We start from the raw sequence: 13,430 nt of genomic DNA on the forward strand, positions 1-13,430 counted from the left end.
GAATAATTTTGCAATTAAGTTGTGGTGAAATTTACTTATTTAGAAATAACATAAAAGATATTTTTCAACTTAACTACAAATTTTAAATACTAATTTATTATTTAAGAAAATATATTTTGATTCTCAAAATACTAATAATATTTTTTTACCTTTTATACATAGGCGTATAAAAGGTACGGTAAAAGGCTTTATTTATGCAAGATGAACATATTTCTAAAATATGAGTCAAGTTGAGCGGGTTAGGCTATAACTCATTGTTTAGCTCATCTTAACCCAACTCATCTTGGCTCAAGTACACTTTGGACTGGGTTAGGTAATGACTCATTTATTGACCTAACTCATCTTGACTCATCCAATTCCGTCCAACCCACCCATTTGCCACTCCTGTAACAATATGTTTATAGAGATTGATATTGTAAAATAAAAAGGAAATAAAAAGGCGAGGAACGTTGAGCTGGTACACTTAGAAATGCGTCGAAGGAAATTTCTTCATATCCCGGTGTGTATCCTCCAAAGGTATGGTCTACAATTCTGAGAAAACAAAAAAGAATTACAAGGACTTGCCAACAATAGCAACCAGTAATCTTGCAGTTTTTTGTATATCAAACTCAAAAGCACAATTCTGTATCACAAAAAATTTGTTGCCATCTTTTACAACATACTCATCTCTACAATTGATCAACGCTGTGAAAATTCTCAGAATTCTGTGCTCCTTTTAACACTTTAGTACCAAAAAACCCCACGTACAAAATGCTCGTAGTACCAACCAAAGGAAATTCATTGAAGAAGCCAATGTACATGCATTCTTCATTTCTACTCATCTTCGTCCCCGATGTGCCTTCTATTTAGGAGCCCAAACTCCTCGCTTCTGGTAAAATCACCACTTATTACTTGATGAACTGCTATCCCCAATTGTGGTGCTTATATGAATCCCAGGAATCAATTCCTTCCAAAAGCTATGAATAAACTGTCTCAATTTATCTTAAAGAGGGTTTTCAGTTTCACGACAAGTCTCCAATCCTCAACAGACAGGTCCTTCTGTAGAAGGTTAAAGTAGTAGTCAGCAAAGCTAAACAGTTGCTCAAAACAGAAGAGCAGCGAATAAACAAAGGTGCTTGAGTGAAAGGGAACTTCACCAAAAGCTCTACTTTACATACCCGGAAATTGGTCTTGAGTATGTCGATGGACCTCCTTGAAATTTTACTGACAAGCTCATCCTCCTCTTCAAAATGCCTGCCAAACATCTTCTGTTGCTCCTCCGGGTTAGATCCGACAATCTGCAAAAATGTGCATAAGTGAGACCTCATGGGTAGCAAAGATCAAAATCAATTGCTTAGAACTCATGAAAAAAGTCACCGTGAGATACAAAACAATTATATGGGGAACCAAGAGAAACTACTACATCAAATTTTACATTCAACAAACAGGTCATAAAGAAAGAAATTTTTTAACTAATCCACAAGTATATATACAAAAGTGTCAACCACTTCATACCTTAATGGCCACCCTCTGGCCTTTCTTCGCAAAGTCAACAGGCTTATGGTTGTTCTCAATGGATGCAACACGACCAATATCAATGAAGTCCTTTTGAGGAATACATATTGGAGTTCCAATCTGTTCAGATTAAGTTCAGCACAATGAGGACCAAAATACACATGAAAATTTTGCAGTCCATGATTGACGATTATGTAAAAGCAAATTGAAGAGTGCTACTATTTCTATTATTTTCTTTGAACACTGTAGCAAATTGACGAGTGCTACTTCTGCCAGTATGACAATGGAAAGCTTATCATGTGAACCCTACAACATGGCCACAAACAACAACATACCCAGTATCATCCTACATCGTGGGGAGCATGGCCACAAACAATAAAGTGAAATACATGTGGAGGGGTAAACCAGGAGAGAACATGATGTTACACACTCCTATCAAACTATGCAGGAATATCTAACTAGAACTAACTAAAGAGGATCAAGAACAAGACAGGACTTGAATTCTGTATGTGTTAAATGTTCATCGAGCAAAATGTCTAAAGGTGGCATGACAGAATCAATGATGGAAGAGAAATGGAATGTGCTTAGAACTAAAAAATGGTTTTTCCAAGGACCAAATCTCGTAAGTAAAACAAAATAAGAACTCTATCTTGGACATGCAAAATCATGGTGTAAATGAAGATTGCTCATAACCTTTTGAAAGCAGAGAACTCAGTTATAATGATACCCAGCAGAAAAACTGGATTCTAATCATACCCGGCAACAGCTCCAATGGAACCTTGTTACATAATCAGGATTGTCAACTTTAAGGAAGACTATAGAGAGAACATATCCATGCAAACTTGTATTTCACAAGTGGTAGCAGTCTAAAGAAAAGGAGAAGATTTTGTAAATACATTATAGAGAAACTCCAAGTAATTTAATGTATTTAGTTTAGATGTTACTTTAAAGTGAAAAAGAAAAAAGAAGCCTAGAAAACACCGATTCTTGGAATATCACTACAGTATAGTTTCACCAAACAAATACAAAGTCTCCAGAATACTGACTATCCATAAGTTTATTTACATCAGAACAGCTATGTCTCAAGAACGGTGATATACAAAGAAGTTCACATTTAACGAGAAATCAATGTGAACAAGCCAGATCCCTTCCCCCAATCCAATGGAAGAATGAAATTGGAGAGAAACTGATAGTATCAGTGAAACCCATTAAACATTGATCATCTATTCTCATTTGTATTGCTGATGTGCACACAGACTGGTTTTCCCAAATGAAATGCAGAGATAACATTACCTTTTATTTGTCTTCTTTTTTCTTCCTTTTTGTTTTACAGTTAGGTTGGTGAATGAAATCAATGAATCATGAGACAATAGAAAAGAAAAGTTAATACCCTGGCAATGCCCTCAAGAACATCAACCCCCAGAACAATTGGATCCTTCTTGTTGAAGACACAATTTGGTACGATCTTGAGAACACAAGGGAAGACTGCTTCTTCAGCAACTTCCTTCTTTTTTTCTTCCTTGATAGTGTCCATGTAGGCCTTAAACTGATCAAACAAGTGGTATATAATATCAGCCATGAAAACCTTGACACCAAGTTCATCTGCAAGTTCCCGAGCTTCCTGTGTCACTTTAACATCAAAGGCCAAGATGGTTGCATACTCTTTCTTCTTCTCAAGCATAACACTAGCTTTCATGACATCCTTTTTATGCACAGGGCCTATGCCAATCCCACTGACAGGTATGCTTACTTCTGGAGTCTTCAAGAATTCCAGCAAAGCTTCCAATGATCCAAGTGTAGATGCTTGAACATATACTCCCTCTCCACTTTTGTCGATCCTGTTCATCACTGACCTCATATCTTCCATAGCTGCTTCTTTGATGTCTTCCACGTCGTCATCAGGCCCCACAACATATAGACTAGTGCCAGCAATTGCATGCTCAAGGCCCTGCACAAAAACAAAAAGAACCAAGGGGGCAGAAGGGAGAATTCCCTCAGTCTCACTTATTAATGGAAAAAACCACTAATCGATACCAAAATAGTAAGTAGCGCCAGCATCACACATCAGTAACAAAACTTATCAATACATTCATGCAAGGGACTCCAAGGTTATGGCTCGCAGGTTGGACTCCAAGTCAAATTTCGTTGAAGTAACAGAATATACACAAGAACAACCATCGGATTTCTTTCAACTATCCTAAATCAAAATAGGATATTTATACGGGCTTTTCCATCAGAACTACTAGCAGAGGTATCACATAATATCCAACCTAGGAATATAAGAAATTCTGAACAGAATTAATATGTTCAGGGACATCATGAACAGAGTGGGAAAAGAAAAAGAGATGTAATCTGTGCCCAAATTAGAATAACCTTCTCATCCTCTAGCATAAATTTCACCATAATTAGTTGAATATGAGATATCCGTGGATTGGTTTGTTTCGTAACGGGAGAAAAGAGAAAAGGAAAGGGGTGTACATGCAAAGGCCAAAGGGATAGCTCATCCACATATATTTTTTGTGCAATTCAGATGCTTCCTCCAAATCTTTGTGAAAGTTGCTACACTTTCAACAGTAATCAAGACTCAAAAGCTATATCCAGTGCATTAAAACCTCCTCTGCCACCGACCGATCCTAGACAAAAAAATTCTAAATAATTTCTTTATTAATAAAAAACGTAGGCACCCAAATATAGCATCATCTAATTCTAACTACAAATTAAACTGAGACTCAACTACATACGTTACAGATCAGTTGCCATATAATCTCCTTCTGTGCCTCTGCATCAAATCTTACCCAATAGACTTTCTAAGCTTGATCTGAAGACTGACCGAAAATGAGCTCATAGATTTACAAGTAGATGATAGCTTTTTTTATAAGAGATAGATTTAGAAGTAGATGACAATACCTGAGCGGTAATCTTTATACCCTGGGCAGCCTTGATTTTCTTATGATGCAAATATGTTCCCTGAATAGGATTTTGCCCAAACAAAAGAAGACACTTTCATCAGTATTTCATTAGATAAATCATATACACAAAAATCCAAAGAAATTAACATGACAATCACTTCATTCTTCAGAATTTTTTCATGCTACATGGACCAGAAGGTCCAAATGCAGAAAAATAAATTAGGACATAACTGAACCAGCAGACTTGTGTCCCACATTCAAAAAATTAATTAGAATTAAAGTGGATCTACTGATAGTGGATATCGCATATTTTAGGAGGGGCAGTTGGAATTTGAGACACAATTCTGGAAGCCTCAGCGAATTTCTGATCTTTGTTTCTTTCGTTCAGAGAAAATTCAAAGTGGTGTAAACCAAGTGTGTCTATGTATGTCAGCAATCTAGAAATAAGTACGAGCTCAACAGCCCCATGTCCATGAAAGCATCCACGAGCATGAAATGATTAACATAACTCAAAAGATAGAGGTCTAATAAACCAGGTACTGATAACTAATTTAAAAGAAGGAAAAAGAACAGATTTCATGAACTCAACTTTCCATACAGCCACATCTTTCTTGAGCTAGAGCCCCACACAAAACTTCAATTTTTTGTAAGCCACATTTGGCATTGAGAAACCTAATAACTCTAGCTCAGCGCGTACCTTGACAATTCCAGGATAGATATTACCAGAATATGATCATGTTAGATTCAAACAGATCTAGAAGTCATGACCGAAATGTAGGTTATTGGAACATCCTCATGATCTTGCACAACCTTTCACAATTAAGCCACAACGATGAAAAATAATAAAAATTTAGAAGACTGAATACTCACAACATACATACTTCGAACTTTTAGCCCACCCGTTTATTAATTCTCCCCACCCATCATTCCCCACTCTTTTTTTGCCTTCTACTTTTGTTGATACAGGCGGGACAAATGGCTTATTCATTGTTTCAATAATTATATAGAGTTGAACTAACAACAACTAGTACTCCTCAATGCCTAGCAAGTTCGGGAAAATCGAAGGAGTTGAACCGAGGTTAGAGAAGCTCTTTTTGATCAGTAGATTAGAGATGCTTTAATGCAAAAAGAATAACTTGGAGTGCCTAGAGGAAAGCGTAGTCCCATACCTTTACTCGGAGTTCCTTCATTGGGTGTGGCGTTAGTAATGCTCGGATTGAGGCAACAATAGGTCCCTACACACAAAAAGCGGAAAATTATAAGACACTCACCACAATGGAGGATCTAAACATAGCACGGAAGTAATGGCTCCCTAAAGATTAAAGAAACGGGCAAGAAAAGAGGAGAATTCCATGCCTGCATGCCACAAACAACTATTTGATCTCCTTCATGAAGCACACCATTAACCAAAACCACATCAATGGTTGTCCCATGACCCTCAATAACCTTAACCTCCAAAACCGTACACTACCAAAGAGTAACAACAGTTAATCAACCCATATTGAGAATCTCTATTTAACTGACAATGATATGTGAAAATGATACCTGAATTTCATTGCTGAAAGTAAGTCTCTCGACCATTGTCTTTTGTGTCCATTGAACAAGTAACAACAACATGTCAGGAATACCTTCACCACTGTTACATCAATAAGATCCAGAGAATCAACATATTTGGCTAAAATCAACAGTCTAATGGAGTACTAGACAGACACCCCAGAAAAAGGATATAAAAGGGGAATGTACGCAAAAATATACACACCTGATAGCACTGGTTGGTACAATACTGAAAGTATCTTTCCCCATATCTTTGTTTTTGTAGTACAACTCTGTATTTATTCCTTGTTCCTTGAACTGGGTAACAACCTGTAACAATTGAACAGAATTCTGTTGAGATAAGGTCCACCAATTGAGGAATGGTCAAATCGAGGAGTTATAAGAACCTGAGTAAGCCTATTATTAAACTCAAACTGAACATCTTTGGACTGTTGCTTCATCGCTTTTACAATGGGAGCATTTTTGCAAACTTTCCATCCATACAGCCTATCCACCTGCATAGCGAAAATATCACATGAAATAAAATAAGCGACAGAAATTAAAAGAATACAATCAAAATAAAACCATAAAAAATTGCATCGATATAGATGATCTTCACCTTATTCAGAGCAACAATAAATTCAGTATTCCTCATCTTCAGAAGATTAAGTGACTCTATGGTTTGTGGTTCTAGCCCATGCATAATGTCAACAACCAAAATTGCAATATCACATAAACCTGAACCTCGAGAACGCAGATTCGTGAAAGATTCATGCCCAGGAGTGTCAATGACCAACAAACCAGGGACCTTCAGTGTGGCATCAGCTTTAAGCTCCTTAGTTCTCTCGCGTATATTCTCAGCTGGAAAGTAAGTTGCACCTATCTGCTGAGTAATCCCTCCAGCCTCACCTTCTTGAACATTAGTGCCTCGTATGCAGTCAAGTAGCTTGGTTTTACCAGTATCAACATGACCCATAATACAGCAAATAGGAGACCGGAGATTGTCTTCACTCTGGTTAGGAGGAACACCAGGTTTTACTGTTACCCGGTCTTCAGGGCTTCCTTTCTGCTTATTTTGGTCTGCAACCCTATCCTCGGGTTCACCCTTCCTACTTTGGTCATTCTTAGGTAAACCTGCTACAGTTGCAGCAGCTTTTTGAGTAGGAACAACCGACTTGGCAGCAACAGGCAGAGTGGCTGCATCATGAGCAGCTGAACTTGCAGCCTTAATCTCTTTCTTAGTTATAGGTTGCGGTTCTGAATCTACCTCCTCGTCTTCAAAAGCACTCTTACCAGGCAGTTTCAGATCAGCATCATCCCAACTCTTTGCATCCCATTCCTCATCATCTTCTTCTTCTTCAACTTCATTTTCTTGTGCATCAGCTACTTCTGACTTCTCCTCTGTAATCGTCGAATCCACATCCTCAACCTTCTCAGTTTCCATGGAATCAACCTCGGACACAGTCTCCTGCTGATGTTCTTTAATTTCTGTGCTTTCCAAAAACTCTTCCTGGGCTTTGCCATTTGCCTGAGCTTGTGGCTTCGACTTCTTTGTTTTATAAATGGGCCGTTTAGTTGTCTCTTTCTTATTCTCACCCCCCGGGAGTGGCAGTGTCCCACCATTAGCAAGAAATTGCTTCCTCATTGCTTCTAATCTTCGAGCTTCTTCTTTTTGTTTTCCTGTAAGCAGTTTTCCCTCTTGCTTCTTCTTCAAGAGCTTTTCCTTCTCTTTCTCCTTTTTCAAACGTTTCTTCTCTTCTGCAAGTCTTTCTAGTTCTTCCTGACGAAGTCGTTCTTCTTCTTCCTTCCTTAGCTTTTCCTCTTCTTCCTTCTTCTTTCTTTCTTCAGCTTCCTTCATCTTTTTGAGTCTCTCTTGCATTTCCCTAACCTGCTTTGACTGTTTCTTATCCGTCAATTTTCCTTTTGCATCATTTTTTGTTTCTTCCTGCTTTTCCTCCACACTAGATGCAGCTGCTGCAGCTGCCTTTTTCTCTTTTTCCTTCTCCTTCTTTTTTTTCTTCTTCTTTGCAGCAGCAGACTCCACAGCTCCTTCTTCTACTGTTTCCTTCTCAGGAGCATCATCACCTAGTTGACCTTTCTCCTCTTGTGGAAGAGGAGCAGGAGCCGGTGCAGATGTATCTTGCCCTTCACCAATTTCCGACAGAATTTTATCAATGTCATCCTCCTCTTGAGCCGTTTTACCACCCTTTTTCTTCTTCGATTTATCTTGCACCTGCACTTTCTCTTCAGAAGGAACAGGAGCAGGAGCAGGAGCTGGTGCTTCACCAAGCTCTGCTAGGATCTTGTCAATCTCATCCTCGTCTTCTTGAACTGTACGCCCACCCTTTTTCTTCTTGGATTTGTTCTTAGAAGTTTCTGGCACCTGCTTTTTGCTTCTGTTATCATCAGCTTCTTCAGGATTAAACCCCGTGCTAGCTTCTTCAGGATTAAACCCCGTGCTAGCTTGTTCAGGTTCAACGTCTTCCCTAACATCATCTTCATTCATGCTGACAGCACCTTTTTTCTTCTTCTTAGATGACTTCTTTTTACCTGCAAAAATCAGTTCTGGCACATCATCCTCTTCAACTGTCTCAGCCTCCAACTTAGAAACAGAAGTATCTGCCTCTTCTTCTTCATCAAGAAGTGCCGAACTAAATGAATTGCCACCAATCCTCCCTGTACTAGCAACCACTGGTTCTTCATCTTCCTCAGACCGTTGCCCATCTTCATCATCATCCTCATCACTAATTGTATCAAAAGCTGTAGAAAACACACTTGCACTGCCTTTACCAGGCTTCGACTTCTTCACTTTCCCAGAGAAGGGGGCAATGCTTCCATCTTCTTGGTCACTATCCCTCGTTAGATCCAACCTGTCTTCCTCATCATCATCCTCTCCAAGTACTCCATAATTAGAGGCATTTGGCCCACCACCTTTCTTCCCTTTTTTACCTTTTTTCTTGCCACCTGCTACTTTTTCTTCCAGAACCACAGGTTCTTCAGATAACTCTGTTCCAACAGAGTACTCATCATCATCAATTGGCACATTCTTCTTCTTAGATGACTTCTTTTTACCTGCAAAAATAATTTCTGGCTCATCATCCTCTTTCACAACATGCTTCTCGTCCATTTCATCGTAGTCGTCATCATCATCTCTGGGCCCCGATTTCTTGCCCTTCTTGCCTTTTTTCTTACCAAAGGCAGGTGCAGCCGGTAGTGAGTCGTCCTGGACTGAAGGTTCTTCAGACAATTCAGTTCCAATAGAGTACTCATCATCGTCAATCACCCCCCGATTCTTCTTCTTCGACTTACCTCCCCCACCACCTGCAACCTGCTTGGCAGGCTCAGGGTTATCCTCTTGGCGTTCTGTCCCCTTCTTTCTCCCCATTATTCAACTTTACTACTAGCAGTTTCGGCAGATGATGTATTGTTTATCCAATAAAAACAGGAATCAAAACAAACCTTCAAAACCCTACATCCAAAATCAAAAACCGAAACCCAAATTAAGAAAACTAATACAACAAACTGATAATCCAAACAAAACTTTAAAACCCTACATCCTAAAATCAAAACAGATGCTCAAAATTTAAGGAAACTAATACAACAATCTGATTAGTTCACCAAAACACTGACCAAAACTCCAATAAACAACAATATCACACAGTAGCAAAATCTAATTCAAATGATTAATAGACTTAGATCTAATCAGTTTTAAAACACATGGAGCATCATGTATCTTAATTCATCTTCATCAACACATCCAAAAAAATAAAATTACAAAAAAAAAGTCATGCTCAGATACACAATTATAGAACTAGAAACAAAGTAATACACATTCCGAAGATAAAATTAATATCGGGAATAAGAACGTTGAGCTGCCATGAGAAGAACGGTGCTGTTACCTTAAAGATTGAAGAGAGAGAGAGAGAGAGAGAGAGATGGAGAGATTGAGGAATCGGCCGATAAGAAAGAAGCAAATGGAGGAAGGGTTTGATATGTGAGAATAGTTTATAGGGGTATGCTTTTTTACAATTTCCTCCCTTCTAGTAAGTGAAGTACTAACAATTTTTATTAGACCCTCTTTTCCCAAATGTTTCAAGATGTATAAAATAGCTTTACTAAGAATATTATTCCATGGATTAGAATATCGGAGAATTTGGATGCAAATTCAATACTTCTATTAATGGGTATGATCCTACCTTTTTCAATGTTATGCCCCAAAAATCTAACAGATGTTTGGAAAATCATCATTTTTGGTTTTGATATTACCAAACCATTTTATATAATAATCTTTTTAAAAAGATCAAGATATTTAAAATGAGATTCTCTTTAATAATGGAGGGACCCAAGGCTCTTAACCTTGTGGTTGTGGGTTCGTGCTCCACGGTGGGCACCAGGTTACAGAAATAGAACAAACCTCAGATGGTACTGTTAAAATCAGGTTCAATGAACCCGAACAAACTGATAATATCAGTTTATCATCTAGATTAACTAGATCTAATTCTTCTTATATTTCTCCAATTGATTATGTGGTAAATTTTCCATCGAGAGCATCCACATCACAGATTAGAGAAAATGAAAGGTTTAATGAAGTCAGCATTAGCAGTGATAATATTGTTAAGGTCAATAATAATCCAAATATGTTCCATTCATAGATATCTGACCCACTATAACCTTGGTGGTAATGATCATTGTCGTGTTCTTCTATCCGGACACCTTGGGGTGTAGGTCTTGGGTAGTAAAACATTTTTTGGTATGGTTTTCGAGCATATTTCTCAGAGATTTTATTAATCTCGTCGTCTACTTTTGTTCCGCTAGTAGATGCATGCTCTAAACTTAGAGGACTAGCTCTAAATTCTCCAAACTTCTTATTAAGAAGTTCCTCAATGTCATCAAGACTTTTTAATTATAATTTTGAGTGATAATTTTAAATAAGTCCTTTAGGTTTATTTTTATAAGAATAGCCTTCATTGTTATTATGTCGATTGATATAATACAATCACATTCTCTATTTTGATATAATAAAATCTTTATTATCATCTGATATAATCCACTCACATTCTCTATTTTAGATTTCTTATAAGGAAACTTATTAAATGATAACAAAATTATAATATTTCAAATATCCTTTGATAGAATTAGTTATCAATATTTTGTTATATAAGATAATCTTTGAAATTACTTCACGTATAATATTTAAATATTTTGCTTAGTAGAGCTCTTAATAAAGATATTATAAGTCGGAACCCTAGCTTGTGAGCACGTGATTTTTGTTTACACGACAATTACTCCAAAAGAAATCGAAAAAATAATAAATTGTCTTTGTGTATAATTTTGTGAATTTGTGTGGCATTTCGATAGTTATTTGTGATTGTTTAGTTTTATCAATTAAAAATACAAAAAATATATGTCGCGTGTAAATTTAGGGCTTTGTTCTACTATTAGGAATTAATTAAATCATATTGAGTTTTTAAAAGAATGAAAATCACAAAAAATATTATTTTTTGGTAATTTGGTCATTTTTAGCGTTAATGGTTGATTTTGTTTAATTGATATATGATATTGTGTCTTAATTATTACTAAAGATCAATTAATGTCTGTGTGGTATAATTTTAATTTTTATAATTTATTTTTTGGGATTTTTGTAAATTAGGACTTTTAATTAGAAATTAAAGAAGGGAAAAGAAAGAGTGCAAAATTGTGGAAAAGATTCAGACCTGGGCTTGTGTTAAGCCCAAAAATCAGGCCCAAACACATTAATCCAATCCCCCCTAGATACAAAAGAACGACGCCGTTTTGGCATCCTCTATCTGAACCGTTGGTCAAACAGATCCAACGGTCCAGTTCAGGTCCCTCATTAATCTGAACGACGTCGTTTAGGCATGACCAATCGGGGTCGTTCATCCCTTCCAATCCAACGGCTCCCAAGCTTTCCCTAGATACCCGACCCACTGATACCCGGATTGACCCATCCCCAACATTAAACCAAACAACGTCGTCTCTTTAAGTTGAGAGATCAAGGTCGTTGATCATCAATGATCCAACGGCCAAAATTCAACCCCCCCCCCCGTCCCGTATATAAGCCTTCCCCTCTCACCCCCGCGCCCTAAGCCAGACCCCTTCCCTCATCTTCGTCTCTTTCAGAGATTGAACCCAAACACCCTTAGAACCCTTGCGTCGCCCCTCCTTTCCCTCACCATAAGCCCGGCGGCAACGATACCGGTGACCACCAGACTAACACCCCTAGTGCACCTCAACCCCCTGGACACGGATCCACAAACCATTGGTCTCGATCTTCCCCCACCGTGAAGATTCGAGTCGGACCCCAGCCTATGCCGATCCACCCCAAATCCATACCAGTTACCCCCTGACCTCCCTCGTGACCAAACCAAGCCCCCGAATCTAACCAGAAAACCCCAAGTCCCAAATCAGCCCCAAGAACCCTAGAAATCCAGAATTTGAGGGTTTTGTCCAATTAAACGAAAGGGTTGGGGTATAATAGACCTTAATCGAAGTGTTCTCAGTTGAGAACACTTCGATTAAAGTCCGTTCAACCCCAAAAGAGGTTCGATTCAAAATCCGAGATAGGGTCGTCTGATTTTCAATTCTTTAAGGTATTTCTTTTTCTTTTCCTTGTCAGTTCCATGTTGTTTGTTTTGTTAATGTTTGTTCATGTGTTTAAATATCAGTTCGATTTGTTTTCATTTTGTGTCAACTATTCTGTCCACCTTGCCCAGACCTTTTATTTGGTCGAATTTTTCTCTATTCACTGATTGAGTATATGTGTTTTAAACTATATAATCGATTGAAATGAATTTGGTCGATTAATTAGTTTCCAGGGCAACTTTTGTTTTGGGCAGTGCAATTTGAATCACCTGATTAATACTGTTGGATTCTGATCATTTGCTATTAATTGTATGGTTGTAATTCGCGTAGTCGATTCGATATATGTCGTCAATTAGTTCCAGTTTGGAATGGTAGTAATTTGACTCGTGCTGTTGATTTGTTTACTGAGGCTTTGTTTTGAATCAGCTAAGAATTGATTATCACTGTGTGTTAGTCTGTTAGTTAAATCAGAAATCATTTAAGGATTGGTTTATAGCTGCAGTTTAGTATAGATTTTAGAGTTTAGTTTGAGTTGATGGCATGTTTACTCATTTTAGACCTTGGGCAGCATGTGCATTGTTAGTTTTTAATGAATTAAAGTAGAATGGACAGCATGTGCTGTCAGAACATACTCATGCTGCCCATACATGTTTAATTTAATAAAGGATAAACCACTTTAACAATGGAAAAGGGGGCTGTCAGGGGAATCTCATGGGGAGGGCTTTTCTTTTAAGTTTTTGAGTGGAAAAACAGAAGAGAACATGGGGGAGTTCAGTTTTAATGGGTTTTTAACAGGCTGTGGAGGGGGTTGATTCTTGGCTATAAAAATAGAAGGTTTCCAGGAGAAAAGGGGTCGGACCAAGAGTTTAAAAATCAGAAAAAGAGAGAATT

At 37.8% G+C, this 13,430-nt stretch overlaps 1 protein-coding gene across 1 annotated transcript; it reads right to left on the reverse strand.

The window, feature by feature from the left end:
- Nucleotides 1-470: 470 nt before the first annotated feature.
- LOC104236592 (eukaryotic translation initiation factor 5B-like) lies at nt 471-10,021 on the reverse strand. The gene is made up of 12 exons (XM_009790546.2): nt 9,836-10,021; nt 6,556-9,405; nt 6,344-6,451; nt 6,163-6,266; nt 5,949-6,039; nt 5,760-5,870; nt 5,573-5,638; nt 4,402-4,461; nt 2,885-3,442; nt 1,495-1,614; nt 1,158-1,277; nt 471-1,038 (listed from the first exon to the last, which is right to left on the reverse strand). Exons 2-12 carry the CDS (start codon nt 9,319-9,321, stop codon nt 973-975), a joined length of 4,170 nt encoding a protein of 1,389 aa, XP_009788848.1. The 5' UTR covers nt 9,322-9,405; nt 9,836-10,021; the 3' UTR covers nt 471-972.
- Nucleotides 10,022-13,430: the final 3,409 nt, after the last annotated feature.

This window comes from Nicotiana sylvestris, chromosome 3, assembly GCF_000393655.2.
Source record: "Nicotiana sylvestris chromosome 3, ASM39365v2, whole genome shotgun sequence".
Taxonomy (NCBI): domain Eukaryota; kingdom Viridiplantae; phylum Streptophyta; class Magnoliopsida; order Solanales; family Solanaceae; genus Nicotiana; species Nicotiana sylvestris.

Excerpts from the sequence above, each read along its gene's own strand:
- LOC104236592 (XM_009790546.2), bottom strand. The coding sequence starts at position 9,321 with ATGGGGAGAAAGAAGGGGACAGAACGCCAAGAGGATAACCCTGAGCCT. Across the intron at positions 1,615-2,884 it reads TTCTTGAGGGCATTGCCAGG|ATTGGAACTCCAATATGTAT; the intron begins GTATTAACTTTT and ends TAATCTGAACAG. Across the intron at positions 1,039-1,157 it reads TACTCAAGACCAATTTCCGG|AAGGACCTGTCTGTTGAGGA; the intron begins GTATGTAAAGTA and ends AACCTTCTACAG.